The sequence below is a fragment of the Cyanistes caeruleus genome, chromosome 21, assembly GCF_971803275.1.
Source record: "Cyanistes caeruleus chromosome 21, bCyaCae1.hap1.1, whole genome shotgun sequence".
NCBI classification, from domain to species: domain Eukaryota; kingdom Metazoa; phylum Chordata; class Aves; order Passeriformes; family Paridae; genus Cyanistes; species Cyanistes caeruleus.
In genome coordinates this window covers 4,040,485-4,063,039 of record NC_141721.1, presented here as the reverse complement: position 1 = coordinate 4,063,039, position 22,555 = coordinate 4,040,485, and the positions used below count along the sequence as shown (strand labels likewise).

Sequence of the window (22,555 nt, the reverse complement as noted above, 5' to 3'; positions counted from 1 at the left end):
CAGCAAGGCTGGCTTGAAACCCGGGGGCAGAGCAGTAAATCTGCAGGAGTGGACAGGCTTGGATTGTCTGTTATGTAAGGATTTTATTTAATACTCTAGCCACTCATCTACAAGAATATTATTGATTCGAGACTGGCAGCTGGTCAGGTTGATTTATGTCCTGAACTGAAAAGCTGTTTGATAAACACTGAATATCCACAGTTTTCTGTAATGCCTGGACTGCTTTGGGCTGTTCCAGGTGGGGCTGTGCCCTTCTGTGTAACCTGGCTGGATTTAGGGGAGTCTGATCCCAAGACCCCAAGGGTCTGTTCCACACGATTCAGGGCAGTGTCCCATCACTGCAGTGGGATGGAGGGTGGGAGCTCACCCTGAGCTCCAGGCACCACAGGCTCACCTTTCCTGGGAGGAAACCCCTATTCCAGCAGGCTGAAGTGCCTGCCTCATCCACAAGGCTGTGAGCAGGGGCTGCTGGTGTTCCTGCCTCCCTCTCTGGCTGCTTTCAAGTGGAGAATTCAAAGTCTGGCCTCAATGGGCAACACCCTGGAGTGTTGGGCTTGATTAGGGACTCGCCAATGTTCTATGAAAAAAGCCCCAAAGTGATCTTCAGTCTGCTCTGGGGTGCCACGTTCCTCTCCTGGCTCTGCAAGTGATTTGCTGTGTATAATCTTAGGAAAGTTGCTTCATTTACCTTTTCCTGGAGCTACAATGTGAGAGTGGCTGTGCCAGGTCAGCCCCAACATCCATTTATGCAGTGGCTGTGATGCTTTCCCTGAGTGCTCCTCCAGCCTTTGACAAGGAGCTGAGTGACTTCTTTCATTTGGGCTCTGGAGGTTTGATGTGCTACGAAGGAATCTGTTAAGATTTTTGACAAAAGACACAAATCCATTGCTAGGGCAGGGCTGGTGTGGAAAAGGAGCTATTTTGGTGGGTCACTCATTCATATCTGATTCCAAGCTGTTGGCAGCAGTCATAGGACTGCCAGATCTTTGGGAGCTGCTCGTTTTTTTACATTTTGGAGGACAAAAATGGTTAGGACTCAGTTTTGCTTGCTGATGGAGATGGCTCAGCAGGGCAAAGCATTAGCAGCAAGTGCAGTGCCCACGGTCCTGGCAGTGTGACCTGTCCTGCAGCAGCCTTGGCACAGCTGTCCCTGGTTTGGAGAGCAGCCCTTGTGCTCTGCACTCCTGGCTTGGTGTGCAGACACAAAATAGGCAGCAAACAAGGCACTGAAACACCTCTGTGTGAGGCACAGTGGTGTCTGCAGTGACATCCCTGCCAGCCATGCATGGTCTGTCCTGCAGCATCAAGGGGGCTGCCAGCAGCCCTGCTCTCAGCATCTCAGCCCGTTCCTGAGTGCACTTACACCTCCTGCTCTGTGGTGTGAGGGAGCAAGAAGGCAATTGTCCCCTGCTAACCCATAAATTGCGGTCCACAAAACGCACAGCTGCCCTGGAAGCCTTGATTATGCTGTGGGAACAAGGCAAGGCAGTTGCTGAGCAGTGGTTGTTGAAGCTTCTGTCCCTGGCTCCACCCTCCCTGTTATTTTTTGGTGCTCCAAAAGCCTCACGTCATTTTGCAGAAGTGATTGTAGCCCCTCAGGATCACATGAACACTTCAGCAGTCACTTCATTACAAGCTGCTGTTAAGATGCAAATAAACCCTCCTAATGCAGTAACTCCAGCACTGCTACACTTCATAAGTCAGCAGAACTGCTTCCACTGGGCTGGAATTGCAGGGCAAAGGCTCTCCAACTGCAGAGCAGCTGCAGCACCGTCCAAGCCAACTTGTGCAAAGTAAAGGTGCTGATGCAGTTTGGGAAAAGGTGCTGGCACTGGTTTTATAGATACAGGGAGAGCCCAGCCTCTTCTTTAAACCCATGTGGCTGCTTGGGTTATGGCAGGATAGGTTTGGAGGGAATAAAGAGAATTGCTGTTTGAAGAACTTCTATGCCTTTGGGGGCTGAGATTCCCTGTCCATCCTCTGCTCATCTCCTGAAGCTGGCAGCTCTTCATCCTGAAGTGTTCTTAAGCACGAGACAAAGCTGTCAACTTCAGGATCAGGGGTTTGCAGTGCCATGAACTCCCTTGGGACCATCAGGAGCCAGCCCGTGTCCACCCCACCTTCACAGCAAGTCTTTCAGCCTGAGTGGGGCTGGCACTGGATTAACGTGGGGCTTTTCCTGACTCTCCTGTAAGGCAGATCCAGATTGTCCTTCTGTCAGGAGTGTCTGTCTGCCCATGAGACAAATGGAAATGGTTAACCAGAGCTGCTAGTCCTGGGGAATTGCTTCAGCAGCACTTCACGCCTGACTAATATCTGTTTCTTTCCTTCTGCACTCTGCCTGTCACTCCAGATGGGAGAGGACACTCCGTGGGTAATTGGTTCCTGTTCCCTCTGTCTTCCTCCTTCCCTCTTACTCACACACATCACTGTTACCGTCTCTTCCATCACTCAGAGTTTGGAATAAAGTTATGATTTGGGCATCTCGCAGGAGGAAAAACAGACCTGCGGTTCCTGAATGGGGAAAGCGTCAGTGCCATGGGAGGGTGACAGGCAAGAAAAACAGAAAAAGAGACTTTGTGCTGCTGCAATGGGAAGTGCAGCCCAGATCTGATGTGGAACTGAACAGTTCTTTATTAACTTCCCCCCTGTAACTTCTGGTGCAGTAGAAATGCTGTCTGTTCTCTCTTCAGTCTGGGCAGAGCCAGCTCTGCCCGTAGGGACCTGGAGGAGCTGCAGCTCCTTGGCGCTGGCTCTGCAGCTCTGGAGCACATCTGCAGTGCTTGGGCCCGAGCACAGGAACCAGGAGAGGCTCAGGCTGTGCTCTGCAGAGCCCTCCAGCCGCTAAAGAGGGGCTGTACCAGCTCAGAGATTCCTGGCATGGAAAAGAGATGTTGGGTCCAATCTGAAAATACACAGGGTAAATTCTCTGAACCAGTCAGGGGTTTTTTTCTCCTTTTTTTTTGAGAGCTAGAGTCTTAACTAAAGCAATAAATCCACATTCTACTTTCCCCCCCACCAAGGCCTGACATTTAGGGAAAATAGAAGACTTATGGATAGCTCAAGGAACCCCAATATGTCATTCCCTGTCCCTTGCAGCCAACATCAGTGTACGAGCTGCTTCGAGGTTGGGTTCCTACCCTGCAGCTCCTTCTGATGAGTGTAGTAGGAAATGGTAGAATAGTTAACATCTGGCTTGATTATGCAGAATTATTCAGTCATTTCCATAATACCCTTTGTAAAATGCTTGCTGCTTGATAAACCAGCCTTTCTGCTGCTGCAGACGACAGTACCAGAAATCCTCCATGCATACAATAATATCTGGAAATGAACTGGATTCTTCCTTTTCCCCCAGACTTCGCTGCCTGTCAATATAAAGCTTGAAGTTCATCTGCATGCAAGACTATGAATAAGGATGAGGTGTAATAGTTGCATTTATTACTCCTCAGTGAGCCAGTAACAAGATGTAAATGATCTGATATATTAATCTAAACCATGGCTTGGCTTAGAGAGCAGTCAATAGAACAAAACTCTGTCAGGCTGTTTCTGTGGGGGAGACTTGACAGTGTAATAAGCCTTATTTTATAAGCTCAATATTAATTGGATTTGCATCCTCTGACTTGCTTCCTTTGGTCTCTGACTGATCCTTCTTTTGACTTTGGAATCACTCACTTTTATCTGTTATTTCTTGAGTCAGCTAAACAAAACTGGACAGTCAGAGCCTGGGTTGCTGTATGGAGAGGTGGCTGTTGAAAAAGATGAGGAATTTCCTCAGCTTCCACCATGGTCTCAAGTAGGGATAAACTGAGTCCCACACAGGAAAAAAAGCTCTTAGGGCCTCTTAACAAAAAGCAAATAGTGAGTGATTTGTTCTTTCCTAACACCTACATAGAGTGGTTAATGTTGCTCCTGTGGGGACTAGGGGAAGGAGAGGTGCCTGGGAATAGAAGAGAGATGCAGGGAAGTGCAGGGATTTGTCACATTTTACAGGTTTTATGGAGGCTAGTTATCATCTGGTAAGTCACTGTCTTACACCTTTGCTGCTCTTCTCAGGGCAATTTATCCTTTTTATCTGTGCTCTGATGGAGAGAGGTATGAAGCTTTATGGTATCTCTTGACCAGCATAAAACACATTTGCTGTGAGATCTCTCAGGGAACAGGCTGGAAGGGATTAGAGCAAAGTTAATTTCCAAGTTTTTTGTGCAGAGGGAAAAGGTCAGAGTCTTTTTGGCTCTAAGCATAGGCACTCCTGGAAGTTTTGCTTCAGCTATATGGTGCATTTGTTCAATATTCTGACACACCAGCACTTATTTGAACTGGAGCCTTTGTTGACCCAGTTTGTCACATGCTTTTTTAAAAGCAAACTAACTCCCCAAACCTTAATCAAACAGAAGAGGAAAACCATCTACCAGGTGAGCTGTGATGTTCTGGTCTGCAAGTCCAGACTTTTCCTAATGGAGCTGGCTCTTACCTCACCCCTGCATCATCCTCTGTGCTTGTTGTCAGGTCATGTTCCTTGTCTGAATGTGACCCCAAAAAACCCCTGTTCTAGGCAAAAAAAATTACCCTGGTCCTCAGAAGAAAAGCCTGGGACAGAGATAAGCCTGGAGACGTCTCTGCAGTAAATAACCACTGCAGATCTGTGCTTGTTTCCTCCTGGTTATCAGTCATCTGTTACGTGCATTTTAAATAGTCACAGGAGTGATGTTGTACTTGCAAACAGCGCTTGTAGCCAAGCCTTGGAGCCCGTCCTGATCTCTGAATTGTCCTCAGCGTGAAGAGTGATGTGGAGGTTTGAAAAATGGCCTTTGTCACTGGGAACGTGGTCTGGGTGCTTTGTAAAGGGAATTTGTGGGGAGAGAGCTGCTAGGTGGGCTGCAGAAGAGCCCCAGAGAGGATTTAGTGTTTATGGAGGGCTGTTTGAGTCACTTCAGATGTGACTGCGTAGCTTGGCAGAAATCAGCACTGAAATAGCCTGGTGCACCGTGAGGTCTCTTTGCTGTTGGAGTGCCTATTAGATGATGAAGCTGTTTTTTCCCTGTCTGAGGGAGGGGGGAGCATCTTCAAAGCCCCCTTCTCGGAGTTGTTGTCAGAGCCAGCACGGATCCCATTCTCTTTCTTCCTTGTTGTCGAAAGGAGCCGCGTGTCGGAGGAGCACAGCCAAGATGCATTGTGTTTGCCCCTGGTTAGTAGCTGTTCCCTAGAAAACTAAAGCTTTCAGGAAGCAAGCCTTCCTGTCAGTTTTATTTTTATGCCATTTCACAGTTACCCCACTGGGTTTTGTGGAGCTGCTTGGGGCCTGCTGGCAGCAGCAGGGCTGAGGGGAAAGCACCAGTGCGTGAAACGCGAAGAAAGGAGGTTTTGGTGCAGACAACAGGCACAAGAAGGGATGGATTTCTGTTCTTACTAACATACAAAACACTCCTGTCCACAGTGAAGGCGTGGGGTAGTTGTGCAGGTAGCTGTGCTCACCCAGCAGCAAGCAGCCCCTCTGTTCCCTGTGCTTTCCCAGCACTGCATTTCTGTCTGTCCTGTACGCGGGAGCGATCCGCGCTCCGCTCCGGCCGTCCGACACTTGGCTGAAATGATCTCGGTCTTCCTCTCCTCTCTCTCCTTCTCTCTTTCAGCTTGGCAGTGACCTTGGCGGGGGCATTGGAGGAAGCCCGGCAGTAAGTGCCATTCCATTTTTTTCCCCAATTTCCACAGCTGCTCAGAGCTCATTGTTTTTCAGTGTAACTTCACCCGTTACGTGCTGGAAGGGGCTTCTTGAAGCCCTGGAAGATGTTTGTAAATGGATAAATGCAACTGAAACACACAGGTCCCCACCTATGTTGATTTGAGTCCAGCTGTCACCTGGGCTTTCCTAAGAGCAGCCAGGGCCAGAGCTGTTCGCTGTCTCTGCTTAGCTCCTCTTCCTCAGAGCTTTTAGTTGGAGCACCAGCCTCAACCCTGGCAGTGCCTCATCCTTGTGCAACTCCTTTAGCAGCTGAAAGGCCAAGGATGCTTATCCCTACTCACAAAGCCTGGTCTGTAGCCCTGACCCAGTGTCACCACAGACTGAACTCAGTGCTTTCTCCTCCCAAACCCCATTTAAGGTTTTTTGCCTGGACATCAGGGTCAGGTGCTCTGAGCTTTCCTACTGTGTGTGGTCAGTGCTGCCACCGCCTCCTCCTCTGTGCCTGTGCTTTGGGAGTGTCCTCTTGCCTACAGCGCTTGTCAGGACATGGGACAGTTTCAGCCTGCTTTCAGAGCAGCCTTGGCTTCAAGCTCGTAGCAGCTTCTTCCAGAAAAGCGTGGAAAGGGAATGAAACATGGCTTGGAGATGCAGTAGGTAGGAGGGAGCGTGCTTCCAACCCATAGCCAGAAGTTCTGTCCCTTAGAAAGCTCCAGTCCCTCTTCCCAGGACTCTGTATTCAGTAATTCAGTGAGGAAAGCATAGTCAGTTCTGGAGGGAGGGCTTTTCAGAGACCCGTGTTATGGCTGCAGTCATTCTCTCTCCTCCTTTCCCTGCAAATCTGCCATTCCTTCCTTCCTTCAGCACGAGGGCAGAGGAGAGCTGGTGGCACAGAACACCTGTAGACACAGGCAGCCCACTGCAGGACATGGGAGATGGTTCTCTGTGGTGGTCATACCTACAAAGCCAGGCCTCTGCCCTCCTGGGCCAGCAAAAACCCAGCAGGCAGTTGTGTCCTGGTCACTCTGCCTGTTTCTGGGCTGCTGGCTGGGGAGTCCTGTTCTCGAGCACAGCATTCATCCTGCTAGGAACAGAACTTGGGAGTGTAACTTGAGTGTGACTGTCCCATCTGAAGCTGGGCACCTAAAGGTTAATATTCCAGCTTTGGTGCCCTCATTTAAGTCCTGGGAGGGAGTGATTGCCCTTCTTGAAGGAAGGTTGTCCTCTGGCAGACTCTGCTTCATGTAATGAACCTTTTGGGCCCGAGTGCTGAGAATGCAGAGCTCTGGCTTTGGGTGGGAGTACACAACACGGTCATGACTCCCTTGCTATCTCTGGATATGCAAAATCTTGCAGATTCCTGAAGGCTGACGTAGTTGGGGGAAGGTTTGAAGCATTTGCTCTTTTCCCTAGGTTTATGTAGGGAAGCATATTGTCTTATGAGAAGGAGATATGGAGAAGAAAGATTCCTCTACAGTGGGAATAGATAACTGGAGCTATAAAAAATGATGTGGAAGCTTGGTTGAGGTGACAGCCGAGTGTAGGGATTAGCTGCCAAGAGCTTTGGAATTCAAATGCATAATTTAGCACTATTGATAAATCAGTGGGGAAGCTGCAAATGGCTTTAAAATATTTAGGATATTGCCCGAGTTCATGGTTTATTTAATAAGCAGTGCTCACACGTGATGTTAATGAGTACCTGTTCTTTCTGACTCCTCCAGGTGGGACAGACCTACATTCCCACCTGTGTGCCCGCTGCCTTTGCCCCTTCTCCCACCCCAGCAGTGGTCACCTGTGGACTCAACGATCTCTTCGAGCTCTCGTCTGGCATAGGGATGGCTCCTGGAGGATATGTGGCTCCCAAGTCTGTACGTAAGGAAAGATGATCATCCCCAGTTTCTTGCCTTCCCTTGAGTTTCAAATCTGACACTGCTCACCTGTCCCATTTATTGTGAGCTTCTGGTGCTAAAACTTCAGCTCAGTCCCATTAGGGGTGCCCTGGGCTTTTCCCAAATAGAGTAACCACATGTTGGAGACCATGTTAGTTATTAGTTACACATTTCTGGCATTTTACCTGTGACAATATTTCTCCAAAGAACGGCTTAGATAAGATCCAAGACTTTCAGCTGTGTCAGAGCAGCTTTCCTGCAGACCTACTTCTAAACAAGGTTCCCCAGGAAACTTGAGGGCCAGACAGAATTTGCAACAACTTTCCTAGCAGGTTTGTTTATTTGGAGGAATCCATCGTGACAGTGGAGATAAAATCATGTGGCTGGGATGATGGTGCTGCAGTGGATGCAGAGAAGTGTTCTGTCAGCTACAGAGATCACAGAGGCTTTGGCTGAAGCATGGAGTTGGGATCATGAGACACAGAACATGGTTCTGGGAACAGCCTGTGGAGCAGCCACAGGGAACTCAGGCTCCTGAAAGGGAATAAACAAAAGTTAGCACTCAATTAGCACTCCATGGATGGAAAATTTTAAACCATCCTCTGAAATCAAAGATCTCAAGGTACTGCAGACCATACTCAAAAGATTTTGGTCCTTCCAATTATTGCACCTTATATAAAATCACCCAGGGTAATTTTGAGCTAAGTACTGCCTCATTTTTCACCACTCAGAACTGGGTCTGGGTTTTTCCCACAGAGGTGATTTGGGAATCCAGAACCCAACAGATAACAGTATCAGCCCTTTGATTTTATTTGTTCAAACTTTAGTATTGTCCTGCCTCTAATAGCCCAACCAGCCCTTGGAGAAGTTGAGAGCAGACTGGGTGAGTCTATTTGGTGTGATGGACACAAGCTGTCCCTGCTCTTGTGCTCACTGGTGCTGTAGTAATTTGATTTCTCCAAGAGTGCTGTGAACAAATATGGATTAGGAGCAGCGAGTTTATTCCTGAGTGGTGAGCTCCATCCTTTCAACACCCCATGTCCCATCCTCCCCGTAGTGTTTATTTTGCCTTTGTGGGCTCAGTGTGCTGATGGAGGTGGATTTCTGAGCTCAGGACTTCTGTTTATTGGAAAACTCTGCTTGTTTGTTGTTATCTTCAGGCCAGGCTGCTCACACTGAATGACATCTCTTGTGTTCAAGGTTTGGCTGCCTGCAGTGAAGGCTAAAGGACTGGAGATCTCAGGCACATTCAGCCACAGGCAGGGACACATCTACATGGAGATGAACTTTACCAATAAGGCTTTGCAGCACATGACTGATTTTGCCATTCAGTTCAATAAGAACAGGTAAGAAATAATTAGCAATGCACTGTGTTCAGCAGATTGAACGCTCCTGGGAAAGGAATTTGTGCCTACACTGCTAAATTTAAGGTGGGCTTGTGCCTAGGTATATAATGCAGTCATGGAAATAGCTTGGATGATACAGCCTGACCTCTCCATCACACCAAAATTGCGTGAAAAGGCTGAAAACACAGACTGATAAATCTGAGAGGAAACAGACATCAGACAGTGCCGTCCTTCTCCCAGCTCTGAAACCATTTAACCAAGCATCTGCCCCATTTAACCTCGGGGGAGTTTTTCAGCAGCCTCATGAGTTGTTAGGAAGGTTGGTGGGTTTAAAGCCAGTCAGTGCCCTGGGCAAAAAAAGAGCACAGAGAGGCAGGATCTGAGCTGCACAAGTATCAACCCATGGTGCCTCTGCCTCCTGACTTAATTGCTGTGCTGCCCCTCAGACTGTCTGGAAGCTCAGGGCTCCTTAGTAAAGCTGCTTGTCACTGAAGGAGCTGCAAGCTGGGAGCCTGTGGCACATGTTCTCCCTGTAACAGGCAGCAGAACAATTCTGTCAGAAGCAGGAGCCACTTGAAAGTTTAGAGCTTGGATGATACAATTCAGATTGTTCTTGGAAACCCATCTCAGCCAAAGGACGTGACATGGCAGCACAGCCACGTGTCTTCCCACAAATACCCTTTCCAGAGAGCTTATCCTGTGGTTTGCTGGGTGTTATCTTCAGCAAGGACCAGGCTACTTCTTATCAAGACTGCAAAGAGTGTTTTGTGACTGACATGTTCTCTATATTCCTTGATATCACTTGACTGGAAAAGGGTTCTCCTACTGAAGATCCACTGAACCCATCTCTTTAATCTCACTGTTAGCTTTGCAAATTCAGGATTTCTTGGGACGAATAAGATTTACTTAGAAAAGTCATTATGCTAAATAAGTCTTAGTAAATGTTCTCCCTGGACTGTCATATTTTCTGGAGAGTTTTGCTAAGCTGCTATGTGCAAATGTTTCATGCAAATTATCTTGGAAGGAAAGGCATTTTGTTTATGATTTTTTTTTTCCCCCCTATACATCAAGCTATGTTTTAGCCACACCTACATGGTACTTTGAGGATATAGAAAGTTTAAATACTCCACAGTAAACCAGCAGTTTTTCATCTTGCAGCACAAGCTCCGTATACAACCTACTGCTATTTACTCTTTTACAATTGCTGTTCTCCTGTCAATGCTTTCCACTGTGCCTGGTGCATTAGAAAGAGCTGCAGAGGGCTGATTCTTTAAGTGTAAATATTAAGGTTTGTGATTGGGAAGTTTCTATTGCTTTTCCTTCCTTTCCTGCTGCTGCTGATGGTATTCACTGCAGTCTTGGGATAAAGCATTAAAAAAAAAAAAAGAAAAGAAAGCTGAAGCTCTGGTGTGCTGTAATATCCCAGCCCCTTAGTAACAAACTGCAAGTTTGGTTTCCCTCTGAGTCCTAGGGGAAACATGAGGGTTTGTGTCCCAAAATGGCTGCAGAAGGTAAATCATGTGGCTATGCCCTAGCTTGGAATATTCCTATTTCAGCTCCCTAGAGCTGAAAACTAAGGAGAACCAAGAATGGGGCATTTATTGGTTTCTGAAAGAGTGACAAACCTGATAAATGTGGCTGACGCTGCAGAGACAGCATCAGGCTTTTAGTAAATAAAATAAAAGTACACAACTATCCATCCTGCAAACGCCCTGAGAGCTCTAATGTGAATTCTGCTACAGAGAAATGCATTTCTGAGTGGACACCAAAACATCTGGGCTTCCATCTGCTTTTGGAAAGCAGCTGGTCCGTAGTACAGAAGTGCTGTGTTAAACGTGAGATGCTCTCCCTCTTCTCCATGCTAAGCAGAGATGCCTGTTGAATTAAATGTTCCTTGGACTGAACAGGCAAGTAAACATTGCTGGGACACATCCCCAGTGAAGGAGCCCCCAGCCAGGCAGCTGTGCCAGGTGCTGTCTTTCAGGACCGGGCAGCTGGATGTGTTGATTCATTTGTTCTGCAGTGCTGTTCCAAGGCACATGTTCCTCCTTGGCTGGCTGTTTGTTCTGTGCTGGCTCCAGGTCCCTCTGCCACAGCTCCCAGGGGTGCAGCAGCCATGCAGTGTGTGATGCACCCTACCTGCAGTGCTCTGGAGCTCAGGGACGGGGAAACAACACCTGGCTCTGAGTCCAGGTCATTCCTTGCTGGTGCTCAGCACACAGACCAGTGGGTAATGGGAGAGTTCCCAGGAGCTGGGCCCTGGGGCAGGGTGGTGAATTTGTCAGCAAGATACCCCTGAGTAAGTTTCCCATGCCTTGTCCTGCTTTGTCTGCTCATTTGAACTGTGTTCCCTCCCTGGAGTAGCAGCAGGGGCAGCTCAGGAGTAGTGGGAAGATGAGGCAGGTGGTGCTTGACAAAAGGAACATTATATTTTGGTCATATTTTGGACAATGCAGGGCTGCTTTCATCACTTCTCTTTTTCTCTTGCCCAGCTTTGGGGTCATCCCAAGCACCCCCCTGGCCATTCACACACCTCTGATGCCAAACCAAAGTATTGATGTCTCCCTGCCCCTCAACACTCTGGGACCAGTCATGAAAATGGAGCCTCTGAACAACCTCCAGGTAAGGATTGGCTCGTTCTGGGCAGGGGGGGAGCTCAGCAGGTGCTCAGCCCAGTTTGTTTGGCCCAACACAAATGTGGTAAGGCTCTAATCACAAAATACCAGGTGTAAACAGTCGAGTTTGCCCAAAACTTAGTCCTCTTCCTTTTCCAAGCTTCTCCCGGAAAAACTGTAATGGAAACTTCTTGAATTTTGTGACTTTTCAAACACCTCAAACCAACTTTTTGCATCTGTGTAGATGAAGGGCTTTGTTGCAGCACCACTGTTCTGTAAACTGGGCATGAGGTTTGGCTGGACTTAAGAACTGGAGCAGTTCTGAACAGAGAAAGTACCCATGGTGAAGCAGGCAGAGAGAGCTGTCAGTAAGAATTGAGGCAATTAAAGGAATTGCAGGAATGATGGCAACTGCTGAGTGATTAATATTTCTCTAGTGCTTTTAAATTCCAGGGTGCTTCACAAAGGCACATCCCTGCCCCAGATAGCTTAATCCAAGGCAAGCTGTGTGTTTCAGAGGAGAAATGACGTGAGCAGCTAATGTTTCATTAATGAGGGTGTTGGTGCATGGCAGGGACAGCACTCCCTGGAGGAGCCTCTTTATCAGATTGGGCTGTCAATCTGATAAAGACAGGACAGATCCAGGGAGATGTTCCCCTCTGCTTTGGACCAGAGACTGTCTCCAGTGATCTGGAAATCATCAGGCAGACAATTCTCCCTGGAAGGAGGCTCTTCCCCTCTGCTGCCATGTGCAGCCACTGTGTGGAGTGGAGGTCAGTGACTCCTGCTTCTGCTCTGGGTCCTCCAGGGTGATTTTCCCAATATCCCAGTATCCCAAAATATGCAGTTAACTTGCACTGCAGCTATCCCTCTCACCTCAGGTCTCCAGGAGGTGGAACTGGGTTGGGTTCCTGCAGTGTATCAGCCTATAGAGGGAAATATTTTGAGGCAGCTCATTCTCTTTTTAGTTTAAGAGAATGCAATGGAAGTTACTATTTATTCTGCCTGAGCAACTGTTTTTTCCCCTTCTTTTGACTTCCATTCTGGGGCTTATGACTTATTGATGAATCTTTGGGCTAACAGCTTGAAATAGCTTCTCTGGCACTCAAAGGAGCAGTCCCACACTCGGGCTCTGAGCACAGTCATGCGACGGGGGAGCAGAGCACAGACAGTGAATGAATTCCATGGCCTGTCTTCCACAGCTGGCCCTTCCAGCCTCTGGAAGAGCTGAGTTCCCTCTGCAACCAGGTCATGAAGGTGAGGTGGTATTTGGGTCAGCTGTGGTAAAATCTGGCTCCTGCTCCGAAGGGAACGTGGAGGTGACAGTCCCAGTCAGCCTCCACAGCACTGGGGACTCTCAACAAGGCCCTCTCAAGTCTCTGCTTGCTTTGATCAGGAGGGAAGTGAAGTATTTGGGTTATTAAATCTCTGAAGGGCTTGGAACACAGTTTGTTTCTTGTAGCATCTCCTGCTAGAACAAAGCTAAGAGCAAACATGTGAGGAAACCTCCAGCTACCTTCTATTGAGACAGTGGAGCATTCATTAGTGCCAGACTCAGTTGTTAATTTGCTAACTCTCTCATTGCCATAGAAGTTGGCTGCCCTTTTACAATTGGGGAAGCTGCCATATGGAGTAATAGTATATTTCTCTGCAAAGAGTTGACTCATGATAGCAGATGCCAAGTTAAAAAGAGCACTCCCCTTTTTTGACAGCAGTGGGCTTGATGGAGATCTATCAATGCCCTGACAGCCAAGGCTCTGGTTTTGTTTTCTGGGTTCATGTGGAAAGGATTTGTCTTGGAACGTTCAGAAATCGCCTTGGTGACCTACTTAGGGAACAATTTATAGCATAATATAGGAGTAGAGAATACAAATGTTCCTGTAGTCATTGAAGAACCAAAACACTCATCAGGTTGAATTTACTTAATGTGTTTTTTTCCTCAGCTAGAGAACACTGAAGCAGATGCAGGGCTGGTTTGAACCTGAGGACCTTATGTTCATCTCCTATTCTGGTGGGAGTTTTTTGGTTTTAGTATCAAGAAAAAGAAGTCCTGAAGTAACCAAACTGATAGCTTTCAACTTTTTGTCATGTTAATTATACACTTCAAAGACTAGTTGTACATTCCTTAGGCAACTATTTCAGAAGTAATGAATTCATGTCTTGTTCAGGTTATTTTTATTACCATTTCTAATCTTTCACCCAATACAGCTCACTTAATCTTGACATTTGTAATCGTGGAGAGAAACTAAAATATTTGACAAGGTAACGAAAAAGACGTTTTTGCAAGAAGATGAAGAAGACTGAAATATTTTCAGAGGCTTGCTTAGGTAAAATATAGCTGAAGAGTCTTGTGTTTGCTAGTCACCTTGCATCTTGTGATACCGAATGCCAGGCTTCTCCCTTGCATCCCAAAATAATCATCATCATTTTCATGACTTGTTGACTCAGCTTTAACCCCAGTCAAGCAGAGATTTATCCAAAGGGCAAAGCTAGACCAGACACAGCACTGTAGGGCTGAATAAACCTCAATCCCTGCTCTCTGGTTCATCTTTTTCACTTCTGTCAGATTAAAAAGATGCCTTTGGAGTGTAGCTGTTGCTAAAGAAAATCTGACTTGGTTATTTGTGTGCCTCTAATTTCTGGTGGGAGACACCCTTGCAGTGCCACATCAGCATTTTGGGGGCTGCCTGGTGCTTGTGGGTGCTGTGGTCAGAACATGGCAGCAATAAATTGCAACAAGGCCTTGCCCAAAGGCCTGTGAGAGGCTGTGTTGACCTTGCTGGGTGTTTGATAGCCATGGAGACATCTCTGGGAGTTGTGCAGCTCTCCCTGGCTCTTGCAGCGTTGCATTTTCACAGTCAAAGCAGTGGTGGCACTGCTGGTGACGTGTGGGCTGCTGGAGGTGGGGTGGGTTAGAAGGTGCCTTCTGAAACAGGGACTTGCACTGGTGAGGAATATTAAGTCTTTCCAGATAGTTCTTCAAGTCAAATTTGGATTTAGAAAATGCCTGGGCTGAAAGCCTTTCTATGCTAAAGAGAAGCACTGTTCCTAATAATTGGCATTTTAACAGCTATGAAATGCTGTGAAATTGGAATACCCATCGGAGCACAGGAGAATTGCTCCCCTAATCCTGGAAATGGGTGAAGTGGAGCCAACCTGAGGCCAGAGTGTCAGAGCTCAGGCCTGGTCTATCATGGCACAAATATGACAATCTCTTCTGTGAGATTGTAACTCCTTGCAGGAGACAATGGCACTCCTGGAGCAGCAGCAAGTCCACTCTCTTGGGATCAGAATGCACCATCAGTGTGTCACATCCTGCTGTCAGCTGCCAGCCCTGTCTGCTGCAGCTACAGAGCATGCAGCTGAAAAAAAGCTTGAATTTTTCAAACTGTTTTTTTATTTAATTCAGTAAAATTATCTGAGTATGGAAAGGGAAGGATCTGCCCAGTTGTATTTCTACCTGAGGAGAGGCACTTGGAAACACAGACTGACTGCTGGGCACCGTGAGGTGCAGGATGCTTTTGTTTCTTGAAATGAGTTTGGCAAAATGTTTTTGTAGAGGCAGAGGAGGAAGGTGCAGCTTCTTCACTGAGGAAATATCTGTGTTGCTAATGCAGTAGATGATGCTTATCCTTCCAGTCTCAGCTCTGCTGTAACTCATCACCTGTGCTCCTCCACGCTCCAGCGTCTCGCAGTGCAGAACCGCTGGAGCTCTCATTCATCAGAGCTGTTAATGTATCTCAGGTCACAAACACAGCACTCAGAAGCTGGAGACAGATTTCACACATCCAGCTCTCTGTGGGAATCGTTGTGAGCAGCAATTCCAGCCAGCAGATGTTCACCCTCCAGAGCCTGCTTGATAAATGACACAATATCTGGCCGTGTGTGAGCGGGGTCAGAATCCCTGACCAGCCACCACAGAACACCTCTGGGTAGCTAGATGGGGAAGATGCTGCTTGGGTTTGTTGCCTGGGTTATTCTTTAACAGTCTCTGCTCGTGAGAGTCTAATTTCAGCAAGGAACCCTCCTGGGAAGGCTCTGAATTAAGGATTTGGACCGTAGCTCGGCATCTGTGGCCAGTTCCTCACTCGGCTGTGGAGAGCTGTTGGTTTGGGGGTTAAGAGCACGTCTGCCACATGGTACAGCACATTTATAAATTGTACATTTTGAACTTGAAGTGCAGCAAGGCACAGGAGAGCACAACTCCCAGTAACTCTCTGTTCCCTGACCACTGACGTAGCCCAGCCTCGCTGCGCCCCGGCTCCAGGCTCATCCCTGTGGGAAGAGCACACGGCTGGCAGAGGCTGCAGCCACCCCTGGGATCATCCTGAGAGCCCTACCTGTCACACAAGATGAAGTGGAGGAGCAGCATTCCCTGGGGGCAGAGCAGCAGACTGTCAGAGAACAAGCCATGACCTTGTGAGGTAAAAAAGGCTCTGCAGAGGAGAGTTGTTCTTGCCTTAACAGTCTGTTACCAGGCTCTAAAGCAAAACCCAACTTAAGTAAATCCTTAATTTAGTGTAGGTGCTAATGGGATTCCAAGTGGGTATGTTGTGTACTTGCTGCTGATGGAAAGCATCTGTGTTGCTTTCAGACTTGACTTTGAAAGTCAGTTCTGTTGCTCAAGTCTGAGATTTAAAGCATCAGAAACCTACACTATCAAAGAAAATAACTTGACATTGTTCTTATGAGGTTCTTCTTCCCCAAAATACCATGTTTGGGCTGTCAGAGGCCTGGACTGACTGCAAGAAAGCTCTTCAGAAGGGTGCTCGTGCTGTAAGGTGAGCAAATATATTCCAGGGGTTATTTCTAGGGGTGCTGCTTCCTCTAGTCAGATCATGAACGAGACATCAGTGATTTGAAACCCTGAGCCAATTTTTAGTGGGCTCACACCTTTTCAGTCAGGCATCACAGGAAAATCTGACACCTTTTGACTTCTATCCCTCAGAGCTTTGTAGGCTGCTCAACTAAATTCACAAGGCACTAATATTTATTTTTTTTCTCTCTCTAAAAGATCATAGGTGGAAAGCCATTTTTATTAAAAATGCTTCTGTTTCAACTCTGAAATGTCTGAAGCTAAAGGTCTAGCTAAAGATTGAATAGTTCATGTCCAGGTCAGCAGGTTAAAACAGAGCCATGAGCAAAGTTAGTCTGGACTGGAGGATTTGTTGAATGCAAGCAGAGTTTCCTTTCAAGCACATTAAACCTGATCTCAGCTCCTGCTATCACATCAAATGCCATTGCCTGTCTCAGGACAATGTTCCCACCTGAGGAGCACTGGATTTTTTTTGGAAAGTCACTGTTATTACCTGCTCAGCTTCTTGCAGATGCTGCTGTGGATCTGCTCTCTGCCTGTGGCTGCTTTTATAGCCTGTCAGATGGCACTGGATGCTCCTGACATGGAGCATGACCTTGGGAAGCTGTTACCAACTCAGGGGGCCTCTTCTTGGTGTGAGTTTCCCCATCCAGGTGTCTGCAGGTGCCTTTTTATGGACCAGATCTTGTGGTGCACAGTCTGGGGGAAGTGTGTGGTGGTGAAGGATGGAAGCTCATTTTGAGGAGTCATGTCCCAGTGCTGTAGGTTAAGGAGAGCTTTTCCCATCCTGTGTGCAAAAGTTATTTGTTACAGCTGATTCCTGCATGATTACAGCTGCTTGCAAGGTGACACGTGGTGTCATTCCTGAACCCAGTGATGCAGTTTGGGAGGAAGGCTGGCATGTGGCTTGATTTTTCTTTACTGGGAAGAAACTGCACTTCAGAGCATCTTAATTGGGTAGCTCTCCAGAGATAGCCAAAGCAGCTTACTCAGTGTGTTTGTGCAGAGTTGAGAAGCAGGTCAGCAGATACCTTTTTATAGCATCCTTATAACTGCAGGGACAGGGCTCGCATATTAATTTGGAATGTGCCTCTAGAACCGTGACTGGAGAGAAGGAGCTGCTTTCCAGCCCCTCTTGTAAGAAACTGCTGTTGTATGGCAACAACAATTAGCTACAAAAGCTAAGTAATCTCTGTTGTTCTAAGGCAAGGCAATTAATCATTAAATCAGACTTGGAAAAGATCTTGGGTCGTGCAGTGTAGTCCCTGCCATGCTTTGTTGTTTTCCTGCAGTTCCTCTTATCAAGAGCATTGTCAAGGCTGATTTTAAATAGTCCAAGCACTGAAGCTTCTCTCTTCCTCAGAGGAATTTAGTGCCGCTTAATAATTCTCACTGTCGGTTTTCCCAGACATTTAGCCTAAATTTTCCCTTTTCTGGCTCATCTCCATGACTTATATCCAAGCACAGCATCTGGAATGGCTACAGTGCTGTCCCTCCCCCAGCTCTCCCCTCCCAGACTCCAAGGTGCATTTTTGGCTCCTCACCCAACATGTTCCATCATATTTTGCAGTGGTGAATCACTTAAGTCCACCCACCAATCTGCTTTTACCCCTCTGGTGCCTCTGGTTCAAACACTGAGCGCTCCAACTCGTGAGCATGACGCCAGCAATCAGAGCATGGAACAACTCCCTGTTACAGAGAACAAATCCCAATTTTTTCCTCAGTTGCACCATCATTTACGTGGTTTTAGTGGGCTTTAGACTAATCCCTTCTTAAGCTGGTTTGCACTGTGGGAGTCAAATATAAGCTGCTGCCTTTAGTGATGGCTGAAAAGTAGGAACACCACAGATTGTCACATTTACCTTTCTGCAGTTCTTTGCACTTCTGGGACCTTCCAAATGCCAGAAGAGTTTCTTTGGGAGCTTGAACTCCTTCCACCTGTCTCTGGGTTGCATGCATGTGTGATTAGCTGACTGCTTTATTACCCTTCCTTGTCTATCCACAGCTGGTTTTTACCAACATTTGTGGGTGTCCTTCTAAACCTGCTCCTATGGGACAGTTGATTTTTTCCCATTAGGACATCAATATATGTAATTATTAATGTCAATGAAGTTTGTCTTGCCATAAATCTCAGTAGCAGCAAATTTATTCCTTTGGCTCAGCGTTTAGCACGGTCTGGTTTGTGTTTCAGGGTGACAAATTGGAGAACTCCCTCTGGGGTTCTGCAAACCAAGTAGGAGCTCAAATGCCTCCTGAAATTCCCCACACAACCTCAATTCTGGGTGTTTCTTACAAGGTTTAAGATTCCCAGGTTGCAGCAATGGCAGGTGTCTGCTGAGCTGTGCTCCCATGACAGGCTCTCGCTGTGTGGGCTGACGTGGGGAGAGCATGAGAGGCATGGAAATAAAGCCCAGAGCAGCCTTTTCCTGTGCTGTGTTGTGACATGGCACCTCTCAGACCTCCTGCTTGTCCCAGCAGCTCTCAGCCTGGGGAAAAGTGTTAGCAGAGATTAGTGGGGAACATGGCAAACGTGTGTGATAAAGGCAAACCAGATAAAGGCAAACTCCCAGGCTGGTGGAGTTTAATGACACTGAGAATTAAGTCTTTTGTGAAGTGATCTTTTGTTACCTGATTGCTCTGTAGCAGGGCTTTCTTTTTCCAGGAATCAACACCCTGCACATATTCCCTATTTAGATTTTACTGAGGGAAAGGCAGGAGGCTCGGGAGATGCTGCAAGGAAGATGCAGGCAATGGACCCACTTGAGGCTTTCTAGAAAGTGTCTGGACTGAGACAGGACTAATTAAGGAGGTGAAGAAAAATAAGGAAATGAAGGTGAAAATGAAGAATACACAGGGGTTTGGAGCTGGGGAATTACAAGAGTGACTGGCAAGGAGAGGTGATGAAGAAGCTGATGTGCAGTGTGACAGATGTGATAGCAGGTGTGTGCTAGAGGTTGGGCTGAAGAGAGGAGAGAAGAGAGGAGAGACTGGACAAGAGCAGGAAGGAGCCAGGATGCTGCTGTGAGCCCCTGAGTGGAAGCAGCACAATGAAAGGTTCACAGGAGAAAATTGGGCAGCTTTTAGTGAAAATGGTCCTTATCTGAAACTGCCCATGAGCTCTGTACCATCCCATTCAGAGCTGGCCCCTGCTCAGAGAGAGCACTCCAGGGTGATGAGACTGGGGAATCTTGTGATCCCTTTGGATTTCCAGCTGAGAGAGACTCTTTAACCTCCCTGTTTTTTCTGTAACAGGTGGCTGTGAAAAACAACATTGATGTATTTTACTTCAGCTGCCTAATCCCTCTCAACGTGCTTTTCGTAGAGGATGGCAAAATGGGTGAGTGCTTGGAGGTGCTTGGTGGTGAGGCCAGGCTGTGCTCCCAGGGCCCAGCTGGGTGCAGGTGTCTCCTGGCTGAGTTCCACCTGTGCCTTTACCTTCAAACCATTCCATCTCAGCAGGTTTGGTCTGCTGGCTGCTCCCTGCTGTCCTCCAGCTCCAACACTTGCCAGAACCCTCCTCTCATGCTCTCTGTCAGACAAGGAGTGAATCTGGGTTTTTTAAAGCTGATTTTTTATTTTTTTTTGTATTTGTTTGGGTTGGGGTTGTTGTAGTTTTGGGGTTTTTTGATGGTTTGATTCACTTGAATGGGTCTAGGATTTGCCCCCATACCATATTCACTGGAATTTGTGTATTCTTAGTCACCTATATTAAATTTTTGTTTGAATTGGCTGGAAGTTGCTAGAAAAGCAGCTTTCACTAATGTAATCCTAAATGTGTGGATCTCCTTCCTCGTTGTCAAATCCTGCATGTTCTTGGCTTGTAAACATCTCATATGGCAAAGACTATCTCTCTTTTGGGGGAGGCCAAAATCCATCAAAGCTTTGCTGCTTTTTACAAAGAGACTGAGGTTGTTATAGAAGTAAATTCTTTATCTGTCCCCAGCAGGGCAAAAAGTTACCAAAAGCCCTTTTGTGTAACCTTAAAACATTCTGTGGTGTGTTAATTAATGCTGGGGTCCTGTGAGGATCCTACAATGCTGATGGGGTTTTTTTGTTTCTAGAGCGCCAGGTCTTCCTTGCAACATGGAAGGATATTCCAAATGAAAATGAGCTTCAGTTCCAGATTAAAGATTGTCACCTGAATGCTGGTGAGTAGCTTCATTCTGCCATGCTGAGAGCACTTTAGATGTATTGCCATTAAACATCACCTCGTTAATATTACCTTAGTAAAATAAGCTGATGGCTGATGAAGAGGTAAGTATTGCACTTTTGAATAGAACAGCCTGGGATCCTAGGGCTTGTTTCAGTCAAAAACTTCAGCTGGGTCCCCATGAAAGCACACCTCAAATACCAAGTCTTTGATTTGACCCATCTGTTCTTCCTTTCATTCTGGACCTTGTATTCTTGTTTTCCCTTTTATACTTTGCTTCCCTGCAAAGCTGCTCTTTAAATGGAGCTGAATGTGGTGTTGGGGCTGTTCAGCAGCCCTGTCCTGCTGCTGGGAGTTTTGAACAATGTGTTCCAACCCTACTGCATCACCCTGGGCCACTCACTTCACCTTTTGGCAGCTTCCTTCTTCTGTCTGTTCTGAAATATTAACCCTACAGATGCTGCAGGGTGTTGGGTGTTTGTGGAGGACAGGCAATATAGGAAGGGTCTGCTGTTGTTAGCTGAGATATTGGTGCATTTTTTGTTTGTGTTTGGTCCTGTTCAGTTTGTTTGGCGGTGAAGTTTCCTCTGTGAGCATCTTGTACGTGTGACCTTACTGCTGCTGAAGGATAAGGGAGTGTAAAAGAGCGGAATGGGGCCAGCTCTGCTCCTGTTCAGGAGGTTCTGGACAGGAGCCAAGTGATTCTACCAAAAAGCTGCTCTGTTTCACAGATGAAAGAAGTGTCCCTATTGATTACCAACCTTGTAACCTTTTTATTCTCTCATGCCTGCTATTACACAATGAACACCCTCGTGCTTCAATAGCAGACAGAAACCATGGGTCTCTTTGTACTCATAATTATTACTATTTTGGAATATAAAAGATGGAGCACACAAGAGGAGGGGAAAAATAGCAGCTGTTGGACCTTATGACTTGATTTCACTGTGGGGTTTCAAATGAGAACAACCTCTGTGCCTCCCCCAGTCCTCCCTCTGCTCCTGACCGAGCTTGGCATTGCCTCTCCCCCTGCACTGCAGAGCTGCTGCTGCTGGTGCCTTCTGCCCTGGCCATGCCCTGGCTGCATCCAGGGCTCTTTATCTCCAGCCAGAAACCCTGGAAGCTGCTGCTCATTTTGGTGTTGAAGTGCTGCCTAGCAGGGGATGTGTTTGGGGAGGGTTGGGAAGATTGGTGGTCCTGCAGCCTGGCCTCCCCCTCCTCCCTCTGGAAGAAGATGTGAAACGTGGAGTGGCAGAATGCTCCCCATTCCAAAAGGGTTTGCCAGCTCAGGGCCAGACTGCTCACCCAGGCCTGGGATGCTCAGAGGAGAACAAGTTAGCAGCTCTCAGAGGGAGCAGGGAACACCAGGCAGTTCCTCTGCAGTGGGATCTGCAGCCTTTTCCAGGGAGGAATGTGGCCACAGAGCCTTTCCAGAGCACAGCCCATCCCTTGGGATGCTCAGGGGAGTGCAGGACCTGCCAGGACCTGCCAGCCTCTTCGGCTTGTGCACAGCAGAAAGTGGGTCTCACCTCACAGACAGATTCCAAACACTTCCATCCACTGAGGTTTCTGTTTCTGTGTTTCCTCTGCCAGCACCTCCTCCCTCTTGAAACTCTTTGACCACCTGGGCTTGGGCACAGAGCTTGCAGGAGAGAAAACCAGAGAAATCTTGTGTGCTTACCCAGTCCCTTGTATTTTTTCTACCAGTGCAACCCTGACTCAGCCTGCTCACCTCAATTTCCTACAGGCAGTAACTTCCTCTAGCTCAGACTGTCCTTAGAGCATCAAGCTTTGCTTGCACAAGGATCAGCCAAATCCAAAACCCATGGAGTGCTGGGATTTCAGCATCCTTGGGGGTGCAGACTTCTCACAGCATGGCAAGTGAGACACACCAGGGCAGAGGCAGAATAGGCTGGGTGAAACGTGGCAGGAGCTGAATCCACCTTCTAGTGTACACCAGAGCAAGGGTGTGTGTCTCAGGAGGGTGATAATTTTTTAAGATTCACAATCTTGACTGTTTAAATCCAGTGATAATAGGCTTAAGACACCTCCATTCTTCCAAGAAGAA

The 22,555-nt window shown here is 47.3% G+C and overlaps 1 protein-coding gene across 14 annotated transcripts in view; it reads left to right on the top strand.

Annotated features, from left to right (window-relative positions):
* Positions 1-22,555, top strand: part of AP2B1 (adaptor related protein complex 2 subunit beta 1) — a 74,976-nt gene that overhangs the window by 44,577 nt on the left and 7,844 nt on the right. For 7 of the 14 annotated variants that reach the window (XM_086859884.1, XM_086859883.1, XM_086859886.1 and 4 more), the window contains 6 exons: positions 5,628-5,669; positions 7,396-7,542; positions 8,764-8,909; positions 11,402-11,531; positions 19,593-19,677; positions 20,402-20,488. In XM_086859884.1, coding sequence (XP_086716010.1) covers positions 5,628-5,669; positions 7,396-7,542; positions 8,764-8,909; positions 11,402-11,531; positions 19,593-19,677; positions 20,402-20,488 — 637 coding nt within the window. The remainder of the gene's footprint in view (positions 1-5,627; positions 5,670-7,395; positions 7,543-8,763; positions 8,910-11,401; positions 11,532-19,592; positions 19,678-20,401; positions 20,489-22,555) is intronic. The other 7 variants (XM_086859890.1, XM_086859889.1, XM_086859892.1 and 4 more) reach the window with 1 other exon arrangement.